Source organism: Sciurus carolinensis, chromosome 4, assembly GCF_902686445.1.
Source record: "Sciurus carolinensis chromosome 4, mSciCar1.2, whole genome shotgun sequence".
Classification (NCBI taxonomy): Eukaryota; Metazoa; Chordata; class Mammalia; order Rodentia; family Sciuridae; genus Sciurus; species Sciurus carolinensis.
Window position 1 is genome coordinate 11,008,633 of NC_062216.1, and position 23,527 is coordinate 11,032,159.

General features: G+C 51.2%; 1 protein-coding gene across 6 annotated transcripts; it reads left to right on the plus strand.

Moving 5' to 3' along the window:
- The first annotated feature begins 2,528 nt into the window (after positions 1-2,528).
- On the plus strand, positions 2,529-22,655 carry Stmn4 (stathmin 4). Of its 6 annotated transcripts, none has more exons than XM_047547996.1 (8): positions 2,529-2,638; positions 13,896-13,985; positions 15,964-16,059; positions 16,626-16,706; positions 17,113-17,321; positions 18,126-18,317; positions 18,991-19,044; positions 21,083-22,655. In XM_047547996.1, exons 2-7 carry the CDS (start codon positions 13,973-13,975, stop codon positions 19,009-19,011), a joined length of 612 nt encoding a protein of 203 aa, XP_047403952.1. In that variant the 5' UTR covers positions 2,529-2,638; positions 13,896-13,972; the 3' UTR covers positions 19,012-19,044; positions 21,083-22,655. The 6 variants fall into 6 exon arrangements, with proteins under 6 accessions (XP_047403952.1, XP_047403950.1, XP_047403955.1 ...); XM_047547995.1 differs by lacking the exon at positions 18,991-19,044 and adding an exon at positions 14,589-14,785 and having other exon boundaries at positions 2,586-2,638; XM_047547994.1 differs by lacking the exon at positions 18,991-19,044.
- Positions 22,656-23,527: the final 872 nt, after the last annotated feature.

Here is a 23,527-nt window from a genome sequence, read left to right on the forward strand (position 1 = left end):
ACTCACACAGTAGTCAGATAGTTCTAGAAATGGAGCAGCCTCCACATTTGTTATAGATGGGGTAGGTACTCCCCTTACAGACTCTGTGTGTGTGTGTGTGTGTGTGTGTGTGTGTGTGTGTTGCCCACCACAACCTAGCACTCACACAGTAGTCAGATAGTTCTAGAAATGGAGCAGCCTCCACATTTGTTATAGATGGGGTAGGTACTCCCTTTACAGACTCTGTGTGTGTGTGTGTGTGTGTGTGTGTGTTGCCCACCACAACCCAGCACTCACACAGTAGCCAGATAGTTCTAGAAATGGAGCAGCCTCCACATTTCCCCCTTGCCCCTTGGTCTCTGCTCTCAGGTAGTGGTGTCCTGCTTCCCTTCATCCCCACTGTCCCTTTCCCACCCTCCTTCACAGTCAGGATGGGGACTCCAGCCCGTGCTTCCCTCCCTGAGCAGAGGAGGATCTCTTATTGGCTGCCATCACCATGGCAACCCACTGGCTCCGCTCCCCTCCCCGTTTCCAGAGCCAGCAGATCTGTGGAGTTGCAGACTCCTCGGGGCTGGGAGGGAAGACAGGCTGGGGAAGGAGAGAGGGCTCCCTTGACAGCCAGGGCAGCCATACATTTGTGGTTTGCTTGGATTCCAAATTCCAGCCTGGCATGCAGTACGACAGCCTCTATTGTCTCCATATGCTGAAGAAAATACTTCTGCTGTCCTTTGGAGCTTCCAATCCCTCCGAAATGGGCCAGCTTGGGCCTGAGGGTCCTGGGTGGTGGCCTGTGACATGCATGGAGAGTGTGTTGTTCAGACACTCACTGAATGTGGAGCAGAATGATGTCTCTCCTGCTGTCCTTGCAGCATGGTGGGGGGAGTGTAGGAGAGGACAGCTGGATGCACGGTGAACCTCAAAGTCAGGCAGGGCCTTTGGTTGTTCTGGCACCCCCAGGATGACTCCTGATGAGGAGTGGGCTTGAGAGACTGTGCCCATGTGGGCCCCCTGCAGAAGCACACAGGGCACAGGTCCCCACTGTGGGAAGCAGGCCAGGGTCACTGCAGAGCAAACACTCCACATGACCTCTACGTGCACCAGTCCATTTCCAGACCCTCAGTAATGCTGTTGTAGTTAGAAAAATAATGTCAAAGCATGGGCTGCGTTCAAGGTGACTTTTAATGATTCCATGTGTTCTCGGTCGCCAGAGCTGTGGTGGTAGAGGATGAGGAAGATGACGTTGAGGGATGTTGGGGTGAGGTGATGTCATTCTGAAACCCGCTGCCACATGGATGAACCTCAAAGACATCAAGCCATATTCCGGAATCTGACCCAAAAGGACGAATACTCCATGATTCCACTTGTATGATATACCTAGAATAAGCAAATTTATAGAGTTAGAAAGTAGATTAGAGGTTAGGAGAAAGGGGCGGTGTTTAACAGCTACAGATGCTTGCTGGGGAGATGATCAACTTTGGGAGATGGTTGGTGAGGGTCACACAAAACTGATTGTATACAGTGCCACCGAATGGCATGCTTGACCATGGTTAATGGGATGTGGCTCAGGGGTGCACGGCTTGCCTCGCATGTGCAAGGCCCTGGGTTTGATGCCCCACATTGGAAAAGGGGTAAAACGTACATCATGCATGTTGTGCTGCAATTAAAAAGGAGTCCCTCCCTAGCAAACTGAGTGAGAAGGCTGGGCGGTAGACAGCCAGGATGGCGCACACATCCAGGGGCCCCCAGGTGTCCTGCTCCTCAGGCACCTCACCCCCCATGCCTGGATGTGTCCTCTCCTGCTCACAGGCTGAAGGTGAGCAGCTGAGGAAGGCTGCATCAGGGACTGTCCTGGTTCCTCGAGGGCACAGAAGGCACTATAGATGGCCCACCACCTCTCCCTCAAGATCCCATCATGTTTAAGAACCTCTAGGGTAAAGATGAGTCTGGGTTCCTACCTGCGGCTCTGGTAAGCCCAGGCTGGCCAAGTGGGCTGTGAAGACCTGCAAGTGCTGGGCAAATGCCACAAGAGAGATGTGGCTGACACTCGCTGAGGGCAGCCAGGGGGACGCCCTGCTCTCCTGAGACCCCTGCTTGGAGCCCTTGCCAGCTCCAGGGCCTGGGCTTCCAGCCCCTCCCCACCTGGTGACTCACCGTCCTAACCCACCAGCCTTCTGACAGAGCTGGAAACACACATCAAGCCCTCTGGGAAGCTATTTTTGGGGTTCATCTGTTCTATCTTCTTGATTCCATGTTCTCTCACCCCCAGATTTGAAGGAGCTAAAGATTCTCGGACTCATTCATCGTTCCCCCAGCACGCAAGCTGTGCCGTCACCCCCACCTCCCGTACCACTCCCTCGTTCCCTGCTCGCCACCCTCACTCTCTGCCTGCCCAGCTCCACAGGCCGTGGGGAAAGCAGGCTCTTTGTCTGACATCATCTTCCACTCCCCGGCCTGCTAAGAGTTACTCGCTCAGGCAATCCCCGCTCCACCAGAGGAGACTGTCCAATTGCCAAGCAACCTACTGCGGGCCAATCAGAGAGCTCAGAGATGATGTCATGGCGAGAGCTGAGCAGTGGTGCTGATGTTGAGAGAAGCCCAGGGTACCACTAATTGAGGGAGTGAGAAGAGAGCAGCTCGCTTGCTTCGAACTGGACTGCAGGTAAGTAGAAATGAGATGCAAAGGGTCGCAGGCTTTTCAAACAAAAGGAAGCAAAACAGCAGCTACGGAGGGGACAGGCACAGGGGCTGGAGGCTTTGTGCTGTCTTTGGTTTCACTCAGTCAATTAAACTTTGTCCACCCTTGGGGGAAACAGGGCGAGGCAGAAAGGATGGTGCTGGGTCGAGGGGCCAGGGTGGGCTCCAGGCATCGCTTTTGTTCCAGAGCTCAGGAGAGAGGGAGCGTCGGAGGGAGGTCCGTGGCGAGTTATTTTTGCAGAATTTTTTTTTTTTTTTTTTTTGCTGGAACCTGGCTTCCCCGAGAACTGGTTCTAACCTAAAGACCCCTTTCAAGCTGGAAGCTGCCCTGTGTTTGGTATTTCAGCTTTTCTCGTCTTTCTTTCTCGTTTTTGTCACCCATGTCTTCCTCCTCTTCCGTCTCTCTACCACCTTACTTTTCCTCTTGGTCCTAAGGATGCAATGAGATCATCACCTCCGCCTCGCCCCGCCCCACCCTGAGGTCAACCTGATCCCACCTGGCGGGGCCAGCTGGCTCCAAGGCTGAGGCTGCAGGAGCACAGAGCTGCCACGCCCTGGTCCTTGAAGGGGCTGAGGACACCCCCTCCTCGCTCAGCCCCCCACCCTCGCCAGGAGTTTAGGCATTTCCCTTTCCTCATGCCGGGACCAGGACCCGGAGCTTTGATGTCCAGTGGCCAGCTCTGTCCCCACGTGGTGGTGCTGTCTTTGTTTTATTTCTCCCAGGAAGATGCGATCAGGTGTGGAGGAGCTTCATTGTCCTGAGCCTGGGCAGGTCTCCAGGGTGTCTTAGGGGGTAGGTCAGACATGTTCGGGTGTCCTGGTCTGCACACCCCAGGCAGGGATACCCCTGTGTCCCAGGACCAAGAGGACACTAAGGGGGGATGCTGGAAGTGACCTGCCGGAGTCCCGAGGGGTGGGTGGGAAGGCCGGGAGGCCATGTGGGGGAATCTGTCTCCATGGAGGCTGAGGCCCCCTCTAGGGGGAGGAGAGCTCTCCCACAGGCGGGTGCCGGGGAATGAGATCATACATCAGCTGTGGAAATAGTCATAGTGCTGGAGTGGAGGGAGGGCAGGGGGCAGCTCTGATCTGCAGCTCCACAGAAGTGAACCAGGGCCTCCCAGAGCCGGTCCTCTCCTCTAGCTCACCCAGGCCCCTACCTTGCTCTTAGGAACAGTGCTTCCAGCCCTCTCTGAGGCTGCTCCGCTCCTGCCAGCTGGTCCCAGACCTCTTGTTATCCCAGCTCCGCCCAGCCACACCTGCAGCTTTGGAGTGAGCAAGGATCTTTAACTGTTTCCTGGTGGGAAGTGAGTTCCCCGTCACTGAAGGCATTCAAGCAGAAATGGGACCACCCAGCAGAGAGGCATTAGAAGAGACTTCTCTGATCGCATTGGAGATTGGTTTAGATTACTATTCTTCACTGCAGACTAAGACCCATTTAGTTGATTGTGAAATAAATTTTGTGGATTAGAATCAGTATTTCTTTTAATAATACGAGATGAAGTAGATTAAAAAAATTAGAACACAGCCAATATAATGGGTAAATTATGTTTTCTGTACCTTTTTATTTAGTAATGTATTCTCAGTTTGTGTGTACTTGTGTGTACATGTGTATGTGTCCATCTAAGGACATACAACATATTACACCATGACACATAACATATTTCTTATACATTGAGAAAAACTGGGCTCTTTGACCTCTTATCATGTCTTCTAATCCTAAGGCTGTGAGCCTTTGGAAAACTCTGTATCAGCTGTGAACTTTTTCTTTTGAATTCTTAATTTTTAATTGTGGTAGGCTATAGATAACAAAATTTACCCTCTTAATTATTTTTAGGTGTATGGTTAGTGATGTTAAGATGCAGCACTGGGTATCCTGTAATCTTTTCTCATCTGGCAAAACTGAAACACAGTGCCCGTTAAACTCTGAGCCCCTCCCCACCCCCAGCCCCAGGCCCGCAGTCTACCTTCTGCCTCTGAGTTTGCCTGCTTCCTCCTATCAGCGTCTGTCCTTTTGTGACTGGGTTTCACTCTGCACAGGGTCCTCCTGGCTCGTCCATTTTGAACACTATATGTCCTCATTGGTAGATGTGAAAGAAGTGCCTGAAAGTTCCAGTTAATTCCAAGTGTTGTTTTAAATGGGAGGCTCTTCCTTTAGTGAGATTCTGTGTTCTGAAGGTGTGGTCTAGCCTGATCTCTCCAGAGTTGAGGGTGTAACAGACATACAGCAGTCACCCCTTATCCATGGTTTTGTCTTCCTCTGTTTCAGTGACCTGTAGGCAACTAAGTCTGAAAATATTAAGTGGAAAATTCCAGAAATAAGCCATTTGAAAGTTTTAAATAACTTTTATTGGTATATTAGTGTAATTATTCTATTTTATTACTAGATATTGCTGTTAATCTCTTGCCGTGCCTTATTTATAAAGTAAGCTTTATCATAGGTTTGTATGTAGAGGAGAAAACAGTATATCCTGGATTTCAGGCACCTGCAGGACATCTTGCTATTTCCAGAAGTAAGCAGGGACTCCAGGTTACACTGTAGGTGGAGGGGTAGGGAGGTTCCTCGAACTTCGGCTTGGCTGAGTGGTTCATATCTAGATTCCATCTTGGCTCCATGAAGGGAATCTGAGGGCCAGGTGAGACTGGCTGCCTTCCCTCCTTTGACCAGGCCATTTAAACCACGCACCCTCTCTAGGAGGGAAGAGGGCTGACCGACGGTACTTAAAATGGAGCAACACAGATTGACAAACGGAGATCCAATAAGAGAGTTGAACAGGAAAGAAGGACACAGGGCAAACAAAACAAGGCAGGTGAGGAGAGGAGGGGTCAGAGTCTACTTTCCACCGACCATGTAAGAAGAACAGGGATGTTCAGATCTTGATTTTACATACAGGATATTTAGTTGTCAAGATCAAAACCAAAGAAAAGCTTAATTTTTCCAGAACACTCAAGATCCTGCCTTCCATGTCCCTTTTAACCCTTTTATATTATTTCCTGTTTACCTGAGGACTTTCATTTGGAGACAGGATTCCCAGAGAGCTTGAAGTCATGAGTGGAAAGAAATGATTTTTTTTTTTTTTTCTGGAAGAGGCATAGAAATTTGGGTGGAATTATGTGACATGAAAAATGAAATTTTTATCATGCTTGTTAGAGGACCACACTCTTTATGAGCTTGAGAAATGAACATGCATCCTGCATCACTGCGTTTGTTTATTAAATTAGCATGTGCTATACTTAGAAACGTAAGTGTGGGAAAGGTTGCTTTTTCTGTTTTAGTTCAGGAATGAGCAAGGACCCCCCCACCATCACAAAAATCACCCTTGCCATTTTTCATTTCTAGTCCCCATAGGAAGGCAGGCGATACAGATAGGTTGGCCCCCACACATATTCCACTCCCACCCTGCCGCTACTCACATGCACATACGGGTCTTTCTCTCCCACCAAACCGCAAAGCTATTGCTCTTTTCCATCAGAGCTGTGTTCCTCCGCCCCTTTCGGGTCCTGCTGTCCGAGATGAGAGGCAGAACAGGACAGAGCGAAAGGGGCGGGAGCCTGGGGTGGCTGGCCTGATTTATGACCGGGTACAGGCAAATCTAGAGTTCACAGAACACGCTGGAGAACGTGGATCTGGAGGAAGGAGGAGGGTGCTGGGAGTCAGTGGGTCCCTTGAGGGGTCTGCGCCCGGACATTCAGACTAGAAAGGGAGCAAAGATCCAAGTGCGTATGAGAGAACAAGCGAACAGACAGCGTCCCAAGCCAGCCGCTCCTGCACATGCACGAGCTGACCGCTGACCCGGGTCAGGGTGTCTGCACGCACCTTCACCAACTCAGACACAGACGCTCCCAAGAAGCAGACCATGGGTCCTTTCTGGAGAAAATTACTCCAAGAAGTACTGTAGATCGTCAAAAAATCATCGCATTAAAAAACTTGAATACAAAAAGGACAAGTAATGGTCACGAACAATAGAGTTTAGAGTTGTCTAATTATAGTCAGCATATTTACAAAGCCAATTGCAAATGTCACACATCTTGAAGCTAGGAATATGTTGAGGTCATCATGTAGTTTTACTACTTTGCATAGTGTATACAGTAGGTTTTCAACAAAATTATTGAATGAATAACATAAAAAAAAAAAAGAAATCAGTCATGATAATCCAAAACTGAAAAATCTAGATCATTCTGACAAAACCAGGTTTGTAGAGAGAGGAAGTAAAATTTTGTTAAATGCCTTATCTCACACAAAGAAAATCAGTTGATACCATTTTATACTTAACGCAGTGAATATTATTGTAAATGATGTCCATTTAAAGTTAAAATAATATGTAAAAATAATCATTGGAGAAGAATGAAAGAACAACAAAATAAGAACGATATTGCAAAAGATAAGGGACTTATTTCAGTGTAGTTAATTGGGGCTGGAAGTAGGACTCTGCTCCTTGGAAACCTCAGACAAGGCCCTAGACTTCTTAGAACCTCTGTCTCCTCATCTGAGAAGAGGTGGGAAATAAAAAATACTAGAGAGCCCCATGACTTCTTCCATCTGTGGGACTGCAGAATGAACAAAGAACTTGACCCTCTGGAGATATCTACAAGTTCAATTGGTTGTTCTCTCTGGATGTGAAAATGATTGAATTACACTTGATAGGTCAGGTGTAGGCTTTCAAATGGAGACTTTCTGAGGCCATATCTGACCCAAAGGAGAGCTTAAAGATAAGAATTTTAAGCATGAGGTCACTCAGGATAGGAAGGAAGTTTGGGGATAGGTAACTTCACCCATGTGCTGTGGGCAACTGCCCTTGCTTACCTGTAGGGACAGTATTGGGTATGAGGGCCTGGCATGGAAATTTGTCAGAAACAGCACGAACTTCAATGTAAAAAGACTCTGGTTCAAATTATGTCTATTCCTTTCTCCTTGTACCACTTTGGGGAAATCAAATTACTTATCTAAATTGATCATCTGGAAAATGGGTATACTCATATCCATTTCGTAGGCTTCAGGGAGAACGAATGGTAGAATGCATACACATTGATTACAATAATGTAAACATGACAGACAGGAAAAAAGAAGGAAATGCTGATAACATAGACTCATGAGGACAAATATTTTTTCTCTTCTCCGTCACAGATTTTTCTGACATACAATGCTAATATGTTTGCAATTGAAGCATGATATGTAAGGTGATCATATACATATATGCACTGGGAAGTTCCTGGTACACCGTGGTGCACTGTAAAATATCCATGTGGCTGGCAGGAGTGAAATTACAGAGCTTGCTTCAGTTGCTGGCGCCTGAGAGTGCTCTTAACTCTGGGACTTGACCCAGTGCCTGACTCACATACCCAGCCCTGCACCTGCTCTGAAAAGAAATTCCCACCCTGAACTTGACTTCTATCATGCTGAATCTTCTCTTTATATTGAATGAGAGATAAAAATAGCCCAGGAAGTCCCATCACTGTGGATTCTTTGGGGCTGTCTAATGACTCGCCTCTCAGCATAGCCATTAGAACCTTGAGGGCTTCCTCAGACCCAGGCCAACAGAGTTCTGCGGCTGCCAGCAGGTCATTCCTAGAAGTATGATTAAGCTGCATCCTGAAGCTCTTGACCATCCACTGTCTCCTCCTCTTGAAACCCTGAAAAGCAAACCTAAAGGGTGCTTGGAATCTACCAGTCCCCAAAGCCAGTGAGTCACACACTGGTCTGTCTGCCAGCCCCCTCTATGTCTTACTCGTCCCTAATTGGTCTTTGCTCCAATTCCCCACCTTATTCCTTGAATACAGGGCCCATAGTATTGCAGGGGGCCCTGCCAAAGGCCTGCAGAGCATCTGCGGAACTCCCTAAGGCCCATGTCTCTGGATTCCCCTCCTGGGGTTATTCTAGGACTTAACAGAGGACTTGGCATGGAGTTCAATATTTAATAAAGAGTGTGGAAAGACTGCAAACCACATTCATGAAAAAGTAATTTAACTCCTTTTGATTTTAAACTCAAATAAGACACATGCTGTCAATCAGAGTCCCTGGTCAGCATGGAAGAAGCAAGGTCACAGTTCTGAGACGACATGATTCCAGTCCAGTGTGAAGACGTGTGATGCTGAGGTCACTTACACAGCTAATACCAAGTGAATATAGAACTTGGCCTGGACCCCTAAGAGGCTGGTCAGTGCACAGCCCAAAGGAGCCCTTCCCGCTCTGCCTGTGGCTGGAGGACCTGGCTCAGCCTCTGCTGTTCCCCCACCCGTGAAGCTGCCATACCCATTCTGGGCCAGAGTTCCTATATTTGGCCTCCAGAATCCTTGCCAAGGAGAGCTCTATTCAAACCACTTGGACATGCATTAGTGGCTTATCCCTCAAAAGGAGTCCGCGTGGGCCTGGATGCATCCCGAGAGCGCTATCTGGGCATTTCTCAGAGTGACAGGTGGGCGGTCAGAGCCCTGGGGAGGCCTGGAGCTCGCAGGGAACGCCACGTGGTGTCCAGCGCCCAGTGCTGTCCTCTGTCGGCTCCCGTTACCAAGTGCGGTCCTGCTCACATGTCCGCGTGGCACCCGCTCCGCACGCCCACCTGCTGAGCCCGCTGTGGGCTGCTCCTCTCGTCCAGCTGGTGTGGGGAGAAGGGGCCGTGTGAAGGAGGCCGGCGCCAGCGCTGGAGTCCAGGTGCTCGGGCTCCAAGCTGCTCTGCCAGCAGCGTGCTGTGTGAGCTCAGGATCGCCGTCCCCACGCAAGTCACCGGCGTTTCGGATGGGGCATGTTTTGTGTGGCATGGTTGTGTGCGGTGCAGGGCACCTAGCCTTCCTGGGCCCCTCAGGTCCCATCTCATGCTCATCAGAGGTGTGTCCATTCCCAGGACTGAGGCAGCTCCTCATGGAGAGTCCTCTGGTTCTGTGATCACCTTCTGTCCTCCATCTCCTCGCCTCGGACATTCTGGTGTTCTAGGAAATGGGGGTACTGATATTTTCACTTTAGGCATCTCCTCCTCCCCAACATCCCGCCACGAGATCCCTCTCGGCAACATCTTCCCTGGCTCCATCTTCCCTATCAGCTACACCCTCCCCATTCAGAACGTGCTCCTTCCGTGCTGATGCCTCAGGCTGACTGCTTGGTGGATGATCACTCACCAGTTATTTACCAATGAAGCTAATGGTTCATTCCACCCATAAAACATGCTCACTTGCTTTTCCTTGCACAGGTGCTTAGTTAGATGCTGGTGCTGGGGAAGGGTGTGGATGGGTCTGTAGGTGGGAGAACCCAGCTGGGTGGGACACAAACCTCAGCCAGGCGCGTCCTGGCCCTGCCTGGACATGCTGCCAGCCTTCCCCTCCTAATCGCCCCAAGCTGACACTTCTGATGAATCTCTTTGTGCCAGTACTCGAACCCCCAGACAGAAGCAGGCTTCCTGATAAAATACACACAGACTCAAATCCCAACTCTTCCTCTGACTGTGGGATTTGGTATAATCTACCTAACTGTACCGAGCTGCGATTTCCTCATTATCAAAGAATAAACTGAGCTATGTCTTTGCTTTTCCTGGTACAAAGTAGATGCTGAAGAAGTGGGAGCTATTGTGATTGCTGTCCCCATCAGCATCTCCGCTGCCGTCTCCTCTCATTCAGAGGATGCCACGGCTTTCTCATGGAATAAGAGGTCCTTCGCTGGTGTGGAGGGGTCTGTGGTTTTCCTGTCCCATTCTGGAGTTCAGTCCCAATGTACCCGGCAAGCAACCCAGTGGGCCCCTCTGTTCTGAGCAAACCCATTCCACACTCGGCATGCGGCCAGGATGCCAAGCCATGGCACCACCTAGGCAGGCAGGAGCTAAATGGCATGATAGTCCCTCATCACCCCGGGTAAGGCCGCACCGGCATCTGTAGCAGCTGACCCAGAGTCCTGTCTCCACCTGCTGTGCTGACCCATCCCCAGCAGCACAGGGGCATGGCAGGCCGGGGCCCTGCCTCTTGACCCATTAGCCTGTGTCCATTCGAAGTGCTTGGGCACGTGGGCTGTGTTCTGTGGTGGCATGACCTGACGTGACTACCTAACAGCCTGTGGGAGATGATCCAGAGTCACCCCAGCAGGCTGGGTGCCGGGAGGCTGGCCCCACTGAACCACAGGCTAGCGAGATGCCCCCAGGCTCCGCTCCTGCGGGTGGGTGCTCCTCCGCAGCGCTGTGCCCTCCAGAAGTCTTGCCCAGCCTCTGCCCCCACATCCTCTGTCCCCTCAGAGCATCCCCGGGCAGTATAGCTTTGGAATCTTGATTGTAATGGAAATGGTATAAGCGTTGGCTTGAGGATTTGGGGCTCCTTGTACCCTGAGGTACATGTACGAAGATTCTCTTGAGGAACAAAGAAGATCAGGTACAAATGCTGGAAGAATCATGACTTTGGTCCCTGGTTTTGTCACTTCCTAGGGATGCTGTTTCCTAGTGCTGCGGCAGCACCTTACCACACAACAAAACAGTGGCGAGGAGTCCAAACTCAAGGAGCCAGCAGGCCGTGCTTGCTCCAGGCTTCTAGGCAGGCTGGGTCCCTGCCTCTTCCAGCTCTTGGTCATCCTGGGCCGTCCTTAGCTTGGGGCTTCCTCTCTCTAATCTCTGCCTCCATCTTTGCACGGCTTCTGTGTGTCACTCATAAGGACTTGGTATTGAATTGAAAACCCACTTGGGTTATCAGAGATGATCTCATTTTGGGATCTTTAATGACATCTGAAGAAATCCTTTTTCCAAGTGAGCCCACATTCACCAGTCATCGACATTAGGATGGGGATGTATCTTACTCAGCTCACGATATGAATGGCCTTGGAAATGTCACTTGACCTCTCTGACCCTCAATTTCTTCATTTAGAAAATGGAGGTAGCTTTCCTACTTCACAAAGCAATTATGAAAATCAAAGTGAAAGAGTGTGCACATAGCAAATGTCCTATAAGTACCACCTCTAGCATGTAGGCCCTGACCCTGTGGTGCTGAGAGGTCTCCCTCACCATTTCCTTGACCATGCTGCCCACCTGTTACATCTCCTTTTCCCTCCCTGGGCTTCCTTCTCTGTCTCCCCAACACTTTCCATGTTCCCCAAACTCCTCGCACAGTATCTTCCACATAGAATGTGCTTCAATACCTAGTTTCAAATTAAATCATACCCCTAGGCCAGATGGGCTTTCCCTGAGTCCTCAGGATCATGGAGGAACCAGTAGAGAGAATATAGTTCCTTCACTGGCCACTAGGGGAGAACTTACGAGTCAGAAGAGCTGGATGCTCTGCCGCCTCAGAGCTGTGTGACTTTAGTTTAGCATCTTAACTGTTCTGAGCCTCAGGTTCCTCATCTGAAAATGAAGCTGAGGACGTCTGCTTGTCAGCCTAGCTCAGGCTCATGAGCAGAGCAGCTGGGATGAGGGGGTGACAGTGCTCCCTGAGCAGAGTCTCGTCCTCATTCCAGCTCAGGCCAAGGGCCAGGTCCTTGGGCTCCAAGTGCCGGCCTGCTCCATTCCCCTCTTTCTCAGGTGTGCTTCTCTGCCTCCTCTTCCACTTCTAATTCATCACCCAGGCTGAAGTCTGAGGCCACTACCTCTCCTGGCAAGGGCTTCCTCCCTCAGCCGGTCGCCTTCAGACAGCCCGGCCCTGCACAGTGGAGACTGTGCAGGATGCAGTCTCATGACCGGGACTTCACATCCAGGCACCGGGCCTGCCTCCCCGCTCAGGCTCCACTGGTACCGTCAGGACCAGCCTGATACTAAGAAAGAAGGCCCATTGTGCTGCTGCGGGAGGGGCTGGCAGGGGCTTCCGGTCCCAGCACAGTGAGGAGAGGAGACGGGACAGAGCCCTGCAGGGGCAGCGAGGTCGAGGTCAGGTCTGCCCCCGCTCTGGTCACACAGACCCTTTGACTCCCATTTTCCTCACCTGCACAAGGAAATGACAGTCCCTGCAGGGGTGTGGGAAGGACACACATTTGTGAAGCACTTCCTGTGTGCTGGATGCTGGGCATAGGCTTTTCCCATTGAATTTGTACAACTCTGTGCAGAATGAAGATGAGAAAAGCAAGGTTCAGACATGTGACATGACTAGTGACAGTGAAGAGGTGTCGCTGCAGTCGACTCTTCACGGGTCTAGCTCTTCGCCCAGAGCTGGCCCACTACGCCCCCAAGCTCCCACCAGCACGGATCCCGGCCCCTCTTGGGAAAGCACCCTGGCTCTTGGAGGAAAGGGGCTCCGGTTTGGCCTCAGAGTTCCTTTGCCACGTGAGGATGTGGGCAGGGAGACTGCTGGCTCGTGCCACCTTCTGCTGGCAGAGTGACCAGTCAAGGCGGTCAGAGATGGAGCGGTCCCGATGACAAGCGCTCAGCTCAGCCCACCGATCCGCTGTCTCCAGCAGAGCCCCATCACCTCCCACTCTCCAGACGGGCCAGGTCTGCACCCTCGCTGCTCCTCCCACCTCCTTTCCTGTCGCCTCCTCTCTTCTCACCTTCTGCTCCAGCACAGCCAGCTTGGGGGAGATCTGTGGACCCTGAGCTCCTTCACCCTGACCCTGGCCTGAGCGGTTCGCTGGCAGAGTGCCCTCTCTGGCTGATTCTGACCTGTCCTTGGGGCTCAGCCCAGGACCCCTTCCTGGCTCCCTTGGCCTCAGGCTGAGTAGGGAGCCCCATCTCTGAGCTCCCACAAAGCCCCCACATCAACCAGTTGTGATGACATCGTCTTAATGTTCGTCTCTTCTGGTGATCCAGGCACACTTACCATGGGGTCAGGGAGAGCCTGGGCTAGTGGTTCTTGGAGAGGGTGGGAAGCAAGAGGCCATCTTGAAGAGGTTTTAACATCTTCTGTCCAACTCCCTCTCACCCCATGTCGGCCTGGCTGGAAAGAGGTCAGGTGTGTAGACAGCAAGTTATTTTTCAAATACCTCTAGGTGATTCCTAGTGAGGACTTGCCTCTCACCTGCATCCTTGCCTCAGGCAAGCCCTGGGCTGCCCAGGGAGACAGATGAACACCCTTTGTTCATAGGGTTTTGGGAAACTCAAGTTTGCACTCAGGCCTTGAGACACAAAAGCCAACAGGGACATTCACATTACGGCCTGAACTTGACTGGGGTGAGGAGGAAGAGGGTGGATGTTTGGGGACATGAGAGCTGGCGGAAAGAGGGTCTGGGGGTGAGAGCAAGAACAGTACCCCTGAGGTTCCTCTGCAGTTGTATAGAGACCCTCCTTAGGCGGATAATCTGTCAGTGGTAAGACATTTCTTTTTTTTTTTTTCAGAGTGTGACAGCATCCTAAGCTGGTGAGAGACACCTTCTGTGACTTTCAGTTGGATCAGCCACCAGATCCCAGCAATCATGACCCTTGCAGGTAGGTCCCCACACAGCAATGAAGCACGGGCTCTTCTTCTGCACATAAGACACAGAGACATGTCTACTTGCAGGGCCAAGTAGAATCTGACCCCACAGTTAAGGCGGAAAAGGAGACAGACATAATATGAAAACGGACATTCTGTTTCAGTCACCTATCAGACCAAGTGAAGAGTTGGTGTTTTCAGCAAAAAGTGGCCTTCAAGTTTGTGAAAAGTAATGCAGGCAAATACCATTATCTAAACTCACATGTCAGAGAACCCACAACGAACTAATAATGTATCACCCAGCTATGTCACTTCCCGAATTAGTGATTGTGTGTGTGTGTGTGTGTGTGTGTGTGTGTGTGTGTTATTGAAGATTGGACCCAAGGTGCTGTGCATCTGAGCTACATATCCAGCCGCTTTTGAATATTCTATTTGGAGACAAGGTCTCACAGAATTTGCCAAGGCTGGCCTTGAACTTGTGATTTTCTGGCCTCAGCCTCTGAAATTGCTGGGATTACCCATGTGCGCCACTACCCCAGGCCCCGAAGGAGTGACTTTGAAGTTGAATAAAGATAAGTGCAGTTAGAGAGTTACCCCCTTCCCGGTTTTCCCCCCAGAAACAATTTCTTCTTGTGCAAGCATCCTGCTTCTGTGCCGTGGTCGGGTCTGACGACAGGTCTGGGAAGAGACAGCAGGATGCCTGCCCGAGGCGGAAGGGCTGGCTCCTCCCAGGAGCTTCTTTCCTTGTCCCACCATGGTGACTCCTGATCGTCTCAGACCCTGGGTGGTGGGTGAGATCACAACTTTTGCTCATGTGGGTATTTTTTCTTTTAAAGTTTTTTTTTTTTTTTAATGCCCATGTGGTATATCTGCAGTTACTTAGGTTTTCAGTTGTAACAGGAAACCAGGGAAGAACACTTGGCTCTGTGCTGGGTGCAGGCTGGTGCTGAGAATGCTGGGCACAGAAGCAGATTCATTAGCTCCAGGGAAGTGGGGAGAATCAGGCAGGAGTCACCAGCGTGGCCAGGGCAGCTCTGAGCTGTGACTCTAAACACGGGTGTCGCTCTCGCCAGCAAGAACGACCCGGAGACGTGATGGGTGGCAAGCTTCTTTATTAACAGCTGATTCTTCTTTTTATTTCCTCCCCTTTTGGGAAGTTATTGTCACTTATATAGGTTATATCAACTAATTAGAATATTCATGATATGTGGGGAGAAGATAGACGTATATGGGTATAACTTGAAGCACCTAAGAATCACGCAAGAATCATGCAGAGGCCCTGACCAATTACTGAGACTTCCTCAAGGTGAAGTTAGTTGTATACGTGCAGAATAGCAGTTTTTCAACCTCACTGGCAGCTTGCCAGGCGCCATCTTGGCCAGGCTCCACCTAGGGCCAGGGGTCCGGCCGAAACCCCGACACACGGGGGGACTTGGTCGTGGTGGAGACACGCGTCTGCCTCGTGGCCACCAGCCACGCTGGCTGTGGCCACTGTTCTGGGAAGGTCAGGAAAAGCAGCCTGACTTAGCACCCAGAGAAAGTCTGGAGCAGAGGGACAGTGAGGACCTCCCCTCCTGTCTCCTTCTCCACCCTTTGGGTGGCACTACCCAGTGCTTCTGGTAGAATGGAGCATGGATTTCCTACATCCAGTGCCAAAGGACTGGACTATCCAGGGATGGGTGTGGGGAGGGAGAGCCCAGTCCAGGAGCCAGTTTGGGGGCTGGCGGTGGTGCTTGGGGGTCTATACCTGAGGGTGCCTGGCATTTGGTGCTAGGAGGGGAGAAATACTGGAGGACAGGTAGGGCCTCTGGGTGCTCTGGAAGGGGACAGATGAGGGGCTGAATCATATGCAAGAATTTGAAAGAGATGGCTCTGGACCCGGGAGGCACGGGTGCAGGTGGTCTGGGTGCTGAAAACCAGGCTAACCCATGTGTACATGGGTTTCTGAGGCCAGCCAGGGTCCCCAGCTTCACCTGCCTGATGTTTCTACAGCCTACAAGGAGAAGATGAAGGAGCTCCCCCTGGTGTCCCTGTTCTGCTCCTGCTTCCTGGCTGACCCCTTGAATAAGTCATCTTACAAATATGAAGGTCAGTGAGGACTCAGTTGGGAAAGAAAGGAGCAGAGGCTCCCTGCTGTGTCCTGTGTTTGTGGGTGCAGTCCCCGGCCCCCATTTCAGGAAAGTCACCGTGCCACGACACGTTTTCCTCCTCAGAGCCCAGGGTCTGAGCTGCAGGGTGCAGCCTGGGCCACTAGACAGCAGCTGGGGTCTGCATCAGGCCTCGATAGAGCACCCACGCTGAGCACCGCCTTTGTTCAAAGGGGAACCAGGCAGAGATTCTGCTGTCTGGAACAAACCAGAAAGGAAGAGGGGAGATGGGGTGGTTGAGAGGTCTCCTAGCGCAGGCGGAGATGCTCTGGGAGAGTCCAGGCAGGACGAGGGCTTCCTGCCGGGGCTGTGATGGCCATGCTGCATGGGGCCAGTGTCAGAAATGTTCCAAGACGCTGGCAGGGAGCACCAGAGGTCCAGGTTCCCATGTGGGGTGTTGGGGGACAGGTCACCTCCTGATTTCCTGGTTGAGAGGAAGGGATGGGGTTGGCCTGGCAGTAGGAGAGCGGCGAGTGTGGATGACCTGAGATTGTCTTTTCTGTTTAGGCTGGTGTGGGAGACAGTGTAGGAGGAAAGGTCAAAGCCAGCGGAAAGACAGTGCTGACTGGAGAGAAAGAAGAGAACAGGGTAGGAGGAGTCAGGGGAGAGGCCCGCAGGCCGAGCGGTCAGCTGGGCAGCGGGACAAGGAGGGGCCTGGGTGGGCAGTGGGTAGAGTGCACCACTGTCACCAGCAGGGACAACTGGCGCAAGAGCTTGAACCTCAGAGGAGGCTGGTGGTAGAGGCAGCTGCTGTTGCTGCAGCTGGTATAGACGCCCCATTCCCAGAGGCCCTACTCCAGGAGCCTGGGGCCTCACTGTGGCCGCAGACCTTCAGCTCTCCGCCCTCTGCCCTTAGGTAGCAGTCCTTAGGACGGGGCCAGACCCCTGGTCACTGGTTTTCCATGGGGACCTCGGCTCTCCCGGTTCATGTGCATGCTTTAGGGGGCCCAGCTGGTGGTCAGCAGGTAAGCAGCCCTCACTCTGCATCCTGCAGCAGACACAGTGGACCTGAACTGGTGCGTCATTTCTGACATGGAAGTCATTGAACTGAACAAATGCACCTCAGGCCAGTCCTTTGAAGTCATCCTGAAGCCACCCTCCTTTGATGGGGTGCCCGAGTTCAATGCCTCCCTTCCCCGGCGGAGAGACCCATCACTAGAAGAGATCCAGAAGAAGCTAGAAGCAGCGGAGGAACGAAGGAAGGTAAGTACGCCCCTTTCTTTCTTTGCTCCATCTTAGCGTGGGCAGGAGGGAGCAGGAGAAGACAGGTGGTGGCCCTGGGTTGGGGTAAGGTCATCATCAACCTACAGATATCTAGACAGTTCCTCCGTGGGCAGAGCAGAGGATATTCTCCACTGTGGGAGCTTACAGCTTGGTTAGGAGGACAAGACACTGTGCCAATTATCTACCAGAGGTGGCCTTATATGAGTGACAACAGTAACCAGTGAAAAATGCTAAGGGTCTCAGGAAAGGGTCTCGTCACTAGGATGGAGGGGCCAAGGCTGTGGCATGGTACGTCTCCTCAGTAGGTCTTCTGGGTTCCCTGTTGATTCTTGTGGCTCAACTCTGATGCCATCTTGGTATAAGCTCTTCTTCATTCTTCAGCAGAAAACAATCCTCTCCTCCTTTGAGTTCCTATGGCACTTCCTCTCTACTTTTGAAGGTTCTTCTCAGTCTTTGTTTTGGTTGTTTATGTATTTCTTATCTTTCCCAGTTTGATAGACTAGTACCTGGCAGTTAGATAAGATCATGTCATGTTTGTGAATTCATATGATGACAACGATGGTCTGAGGGTATTTAGAACAAAGCTGAAAACCACCAAGGGCTGTGGGAAGCTCTGTGGGTGGTGGTGGGGTGCCAGAAGGTCCCTGCTTCCTGCTCACAGAGGGGGAAACAGGCTCAGGAGGCAGGCATGTGCTCTGGGTGTGAAACTCTTAATCCAAGGTGGAAAAATGTACCAACCAGGCTCACCCTGAAGGGCCTTTCTCTCCCTTTGTGTTTTCTCAGTACCAGGAAGCGGAGCTCCTGAAACACCTAGCAGAGAAACGAGAGCATGAGCGAGAGGTGATCCAAAAAGCCATTGAGGAAAACAACAACTTCATCAAGATGGCTAAGGAAAAACTGGCCCAGAAGATGGAATCCAATAAGGAGAACCGGGAGGCTCACCTTGCCGCCATGTTGGAACGGCTGCAAGAGAAGGTAAGTCATCCTGGATTCCACAGGAGGCTCCTAGGGTGCTCCGTCTTCCTTCCATGGCAAGTGTATTTGGACCTACATATCACTTCAGGAGGAAGCAGCCTCAGCAGGAATGGAAATAGTTCTTTTAGGCAGGATCCTTAGAGATTGCCAATGGAATGCTTTGGAAAATTATAGGCAAGAAACGCAAACCAAGTTCTGGGTTTCCTCGGGGGATTTTCTGCATAGTTACACAACTGAAAATTCTCTTTGTCTTAGGGAGCATCCCTTCCTTTCTGGAGATAGTTTATTTAAGGCAAGGGAGTAGGGATAAACACGTGGCTATACATTCCTGGCTTCATCCTTGAATGAACTGATTTAATGAAAGATGCTGACTCTAAGTCCAAGGCAGGATAAGCTGAGTTGCCCATTGAGCAGGAAACATGATTCTCTCCAGACCTTTCAATATGGACGAAGCGAGTCTCAGGTCCTTTCCACTAGGGTGCTATTTGTCAATAAACCAAATGGTGTCACCTGAATATGAGAAATGTGAGAGACTGGGGTTGGTCCCCCGTGTCGGCAGAATAACAGCCCGTGCTGCGCTGGAGAACATGCTGGCCTCATTTCCTGAGTCTCAAGGCCGCCCCAGTTTCTCCTGCAGCTCCTGGGAAGCTCCAGCTCTGTGTTTTATTTCCAGGAGCCGCCTGCTGCGCGGTGACTCCCGGGACCCGATCGGTGGCCTCGTCCCATGGTGAGCAGCGTGGTCCCCACTCCTTCCCGCCCATCCACCTAGAATCTGTACTAGAAAGATCTGGTTTCTTCTCCAGGGATCTGAATGTCGTGCAGGCCCTGGCTCTGGTCAGCACGTGATGCTCTCCTGTGAGGGGCAGCAAGTCCTCCGCCAAGTACCCCATGGGCGGGAAGCAATCTGGGTCTGATTTCAGGCTTCCCCAATAAATAAGGGATGACTCGAGGCAAACTCTTGAAGGAAAAAAACAATTGTGGTTGGAATAGGACCAGGCATGGGCTCACTCACAGGCCAAGTCCAAGACAAATAATGGAGGCAGGCTGGTGATAGAGCATTTGAAAGACTATTTGCAAAACTCTTCTGTTTCATTATACTATTGTCCTCGTGAGCCCATGATGGTAAGCAGAATGGGCATTATCCTTAATGCAGATGAGCAAATCAAGTAAGAGAGTCAAATGACCTGCCCTGGGTGACACAGCTAACACGTAGTAGAGCTAGAACTAGAAGCCAGTGCTTCAGCTCCTGGTCCAGGTAGCTCTTTACTTGCCTGTGTTAGGGAGAACAGTCATCTCAATAGGCTTTCTTCACTAAAGGGGTTTTCAGAGGCCAAGAAAAGGGAGGCCAGAAACCCAGGGCCTCTGAGCTCACCTGAGAAGCAAATGGAAAGGTTTGAAATGGGGAACATTAGCTTCGGAGATGAAGTAGACCTCGGGCAGCAAGGTGCCAGAGCAGACGCTTGAGAGGGCATCTTTCTCTGGGACCTGGATCCCACTCACCTTTATCCACTGGAGGAGGAAGGAGGCAGGGTGGGAACTAGGTATGTGGTTTCACGCACCAGCCCAGGGGCAATTCAGCAACACCTTCTGGGACTGTCTTTGTTTGGGTCACCCACCATCTACACCGAAATCATTTGGTGCAAAGTTTAAAAGTACAGATACTTGGACCCTGCCCCAGACCTATTACCCTGACTTTATAGGGTTGGTCCCTGGGGACCACAGAGGCTCCGAGGTGATGCTGACACACAGTGGAGTTTGAGAACCACTGTTTGAGGTACACCACTCTCTGCCTCCAACCCATAGAAAATTCTAGGGCCTCTCTAGGGACAGAGTTGTAGATTGAGGTACATCTTGGGAGCCCAGGCTGCCTCAGTGGGTCTACTGCGACCAGCTCAGTTCTGTCTTTTGAATGTGGTAATGCCAGGGACCGGTAGGGAGGTCATTTACTGAGCAAATGCAAGGTGCCTCAGTAGGAACGGGGACACACAACAAGAAGACACAGGACCCAGAGGTTTGCACAGTGAGCAGCTGCCTGAGGCAGGCAGGATGCAGCACTGCCCCGCCCTGATCAGAGCGCCTTGACCACCAGGAGGAGTCAGCGGGGCCCACGCAGCTGGTGGGCCTCAGAGGGCAGGGCCTGCCTTTCGGCTGGATTACAAAAGAAGGTTCTCTTACAGAGGTGTAAGAAATCCGGGTGTGAGTCAGAGAAACAAGTACCTTATTTGTTTACAATTAAAAAAATAAATTAATTAAAAAAAAAAAAAAAGGAAAGCCGGGTGTGGGGAGCAGGGAGGGGTAAGGCAATGAGCACTAAGGACCTGGACGAGACATTAAAGCCCTTGGGGCAACTCGGAGTTGTAGGTGGGGCTTGTGGAGTTGTAGGCGGGGTTTGCAGAATTGTGGGTGGGGCTTGCGGAGTTGTAGGCGGGGCTTGTGGAGTTGTAGGCGGGGCTTGCGGTGGGGCGGCTCTCCTCCGGCACAAGCTACCCCCAGCAGCTCCCTACAGTAAGCCAAGTCAAGCCGTCAGTCCAAAAAGCACAGTAGCCGAGGAGGGGGAAAGAGGCTGGGCGCCCTGGGGAGGCTGGGACTCACCCGTCCGTGGGCTCACTCACCTGCCGCCTTCCGCCCCTCTCAGGACGCCTTCGCCGACCCTGCTCCGCTGTTCCTGAAGTGGTGCTCCTGTGCTTCCCTTCTCTCGCCCCTCTGCCCCCGTTTAGGCCGGGGCATCACGTGTGACCTGCCCTTGTCCCTCCCTTTCTTCCCAGGACAAGCACGCGGAGGAGGTGCGGAAAAACAAGGAGCTGAAGGAAGAGGCCTCCAGGTAAAGCCCAGAGGCCAAAGAAGTTTCCAGGACAGCCGGACAGCTCCGCAGCTCTGCGGTTCCAGCAGCCTCGCCCGCCGGCTGCTCTCCCAGCTCTGGGGTTTGGGGGGAGGGGGGTGGCCCAGGGGCGTTTCCTCTGCTTTTGGTGTTTGTACATGTAAAGAATTGACCAGTGAAGCCATCCTATTTGTTTCTGGGGAGCAATGATGGGGTGGGAGAGGGGAGAGAAGGAGAGAGTTTGGGAAAGGAGAAGAATTCACGGACACTGCAACGCTACCCACCAGACTTGAGCCGACCAAGGCCTCCGATTTTCGCAGCCCTGTCTGGACGAGCAGCCTCCCGGCAGCGTGTTGAGGGAAGATGAGAACCCGGGGCAGTGGAAGTTCAGGGTGAAGGGCAGAGTCCTGGGGGGCAGTGGCTGCAGGGCCCACAGGATAAGAAGCCCAGCCAGAGGGGTGCAAGGCAGAAATGTCGCTTCTGCCTAGCAGCAGGAGGAACGAGGTGTGCGTGTGTGTGTTAACCATCATCTTTTGATCATCATGACCAATGAAACATTTACTCCAAGTCTCCAGTTCTTTATTTCCTGAATTTGTCCTTTGGGTGACTGGTAGAATGTTCTAGAAATTTAGCCGCCTCCCCCATTCGATAGCATGTGTCTTTTAATTTTGCCATCCCAGTGTCTGAGGTGCTGGGAGAAGTGGGTTAAATTACCCTGACATTTGGCATGATTGAAAGGTCTGCTTTCCCCCCTCTTCTTTCAAACCCCTCCTGTGGGTTGCTCCTTACTGAACTGAGTGCAATGGATTGATAAGGAAAGAAATCCAATCTTCTTTGCTAGGAACTAACATTCTAATATGGTCCCCAGGATTCACTGTAAGAAAGAAGTTGCCTTAGTCTGTTAGGCTGCTATAACAAAATACCTTTGTCTGGGTAATTTATAAAAGAAAGAAATTTATGACTCACAGTTTTGGAGTCTGGGAGGTCCAAGATCAAGGAGCCAACAGATCTGGTCTCTGGTAAAAGCTGCTCTCTGCTCAGTCCCCACATGGCAAAAGGGCAAAGGGCTCCCTCAGGCCTCTTTTGTAAGGGCATTAGCCCACTCCTGAGGGTGAAGACCTCACGACCTCATCCCCTCCTGGAGTTCCTACCTCTTAATACTATTGCGCGGGGGTGAGGTTTCCACACAGGAATTTGGGGGGAACATCAACAGCCAGAACCTGGCAGAGACCCTCCTCACCCTGGGTGCTTTGGGCTTCCCAGTGAATCACAAGATGTGAGCAAGAAAATCAAATGTTTGCTAGCGGAAGGCAGAAGGAGCCGTCAGAACCAGCAGCTCTGTCCTCCAGGACACCGCGCCATGCCGGAAACAGCCCTCTCCCGCGCCTCTGCCGCCAACCCGAGAAGGAGGGCAGTCTGCCTGACCCGGGCCCAGGGCGTCTCCACACCTGCCCTGCACGCTGTGTAGTTTTGTACGGCTTTGCAAATAAACTCTTTGATATTGCCTTTTGTTTTTTCCACCAGTGGTACTGCAATTTTAAAATGTTTTAGGTTAGGATAACTGGAGGGATCCGCCATGATGGTGATGAAGAGGAAGAAGAGGCAGCAGCTAGTGCTTAGGCAGCTCTTATTAGATGCCTGGAAATTTTCTGGATTATATATATATATATATATATATATATAATCTCACTTAATTCTCACACCAACTGGAGGAGAAACTTACTTTTATTATCCTATTGTGTAGGAAAAGAAATTGAGGTATAGAAAGCCTAACTCTTGCCCAAATTCACAAAGATTGTACGTGGAGAACAGAGACTTGAATTTGGCGGCTAGCTCCCAGAGTCTGTATTTTAAGCCACTGTACTATGCTGCTTCTTTAAAAAAAAAAAAACAAAAAAACAAAAAAAAACTTCTATTTTGCCAGGGTACCAGATTGATCTCAGGGGCACTCAGCCACTGAGCCACATCCCCAGCCCTATTTTGTATTTTACTTAGAGAAAGGGTCTCACCAAGTTGTTTAGCACCTCACCGTTGCTGGGGCTGACTTTGAACTCACAATCCTCCTGCCTCAGCCTTTGGGATTATAGGCGTGCACCACCGCAACCGGCTCCAAAAACCTTTTGATTGGTTCATTATAATAATGCGTAACATTGGATTTCATTGCTATATATTCATACACGCACACACTATAACACAACAATTTGGCCAGCATCATTCTCCAGTACCTCCCTTTTCCCTCTGTCTCCCTCCCCTGGATTCCTTCCTCTACTCTGCTGGCCTCCTTCTATTTTCTGTGCTGCTTCTTGACACTTCCAAACTAGGTTGTGAGTCCTAGATCAGTGTTTCTGAAACTGTGAGTTGTGACTCACTGGATTGTGAGCTCAGCTTTATT

Coding starts and splice junctions, on each gene's coding strand:
- Stmn4 (XM_047547994.1), top strand. Junction 16,060..16,625: donor GTCATCTTACAAATATGAAG/GTCAGTGAGGAC, acceptor TTTTCTGTTTAG/GCTGGTGTGGGAGACAGTGT. Junction 16,707..17,112: donor GAGAGAAAGAAGAGAACAGG/GTAGGAGGAGTC, acceptor TGCATCCTGCAG/CAGACACAGTGGACCTGAAC.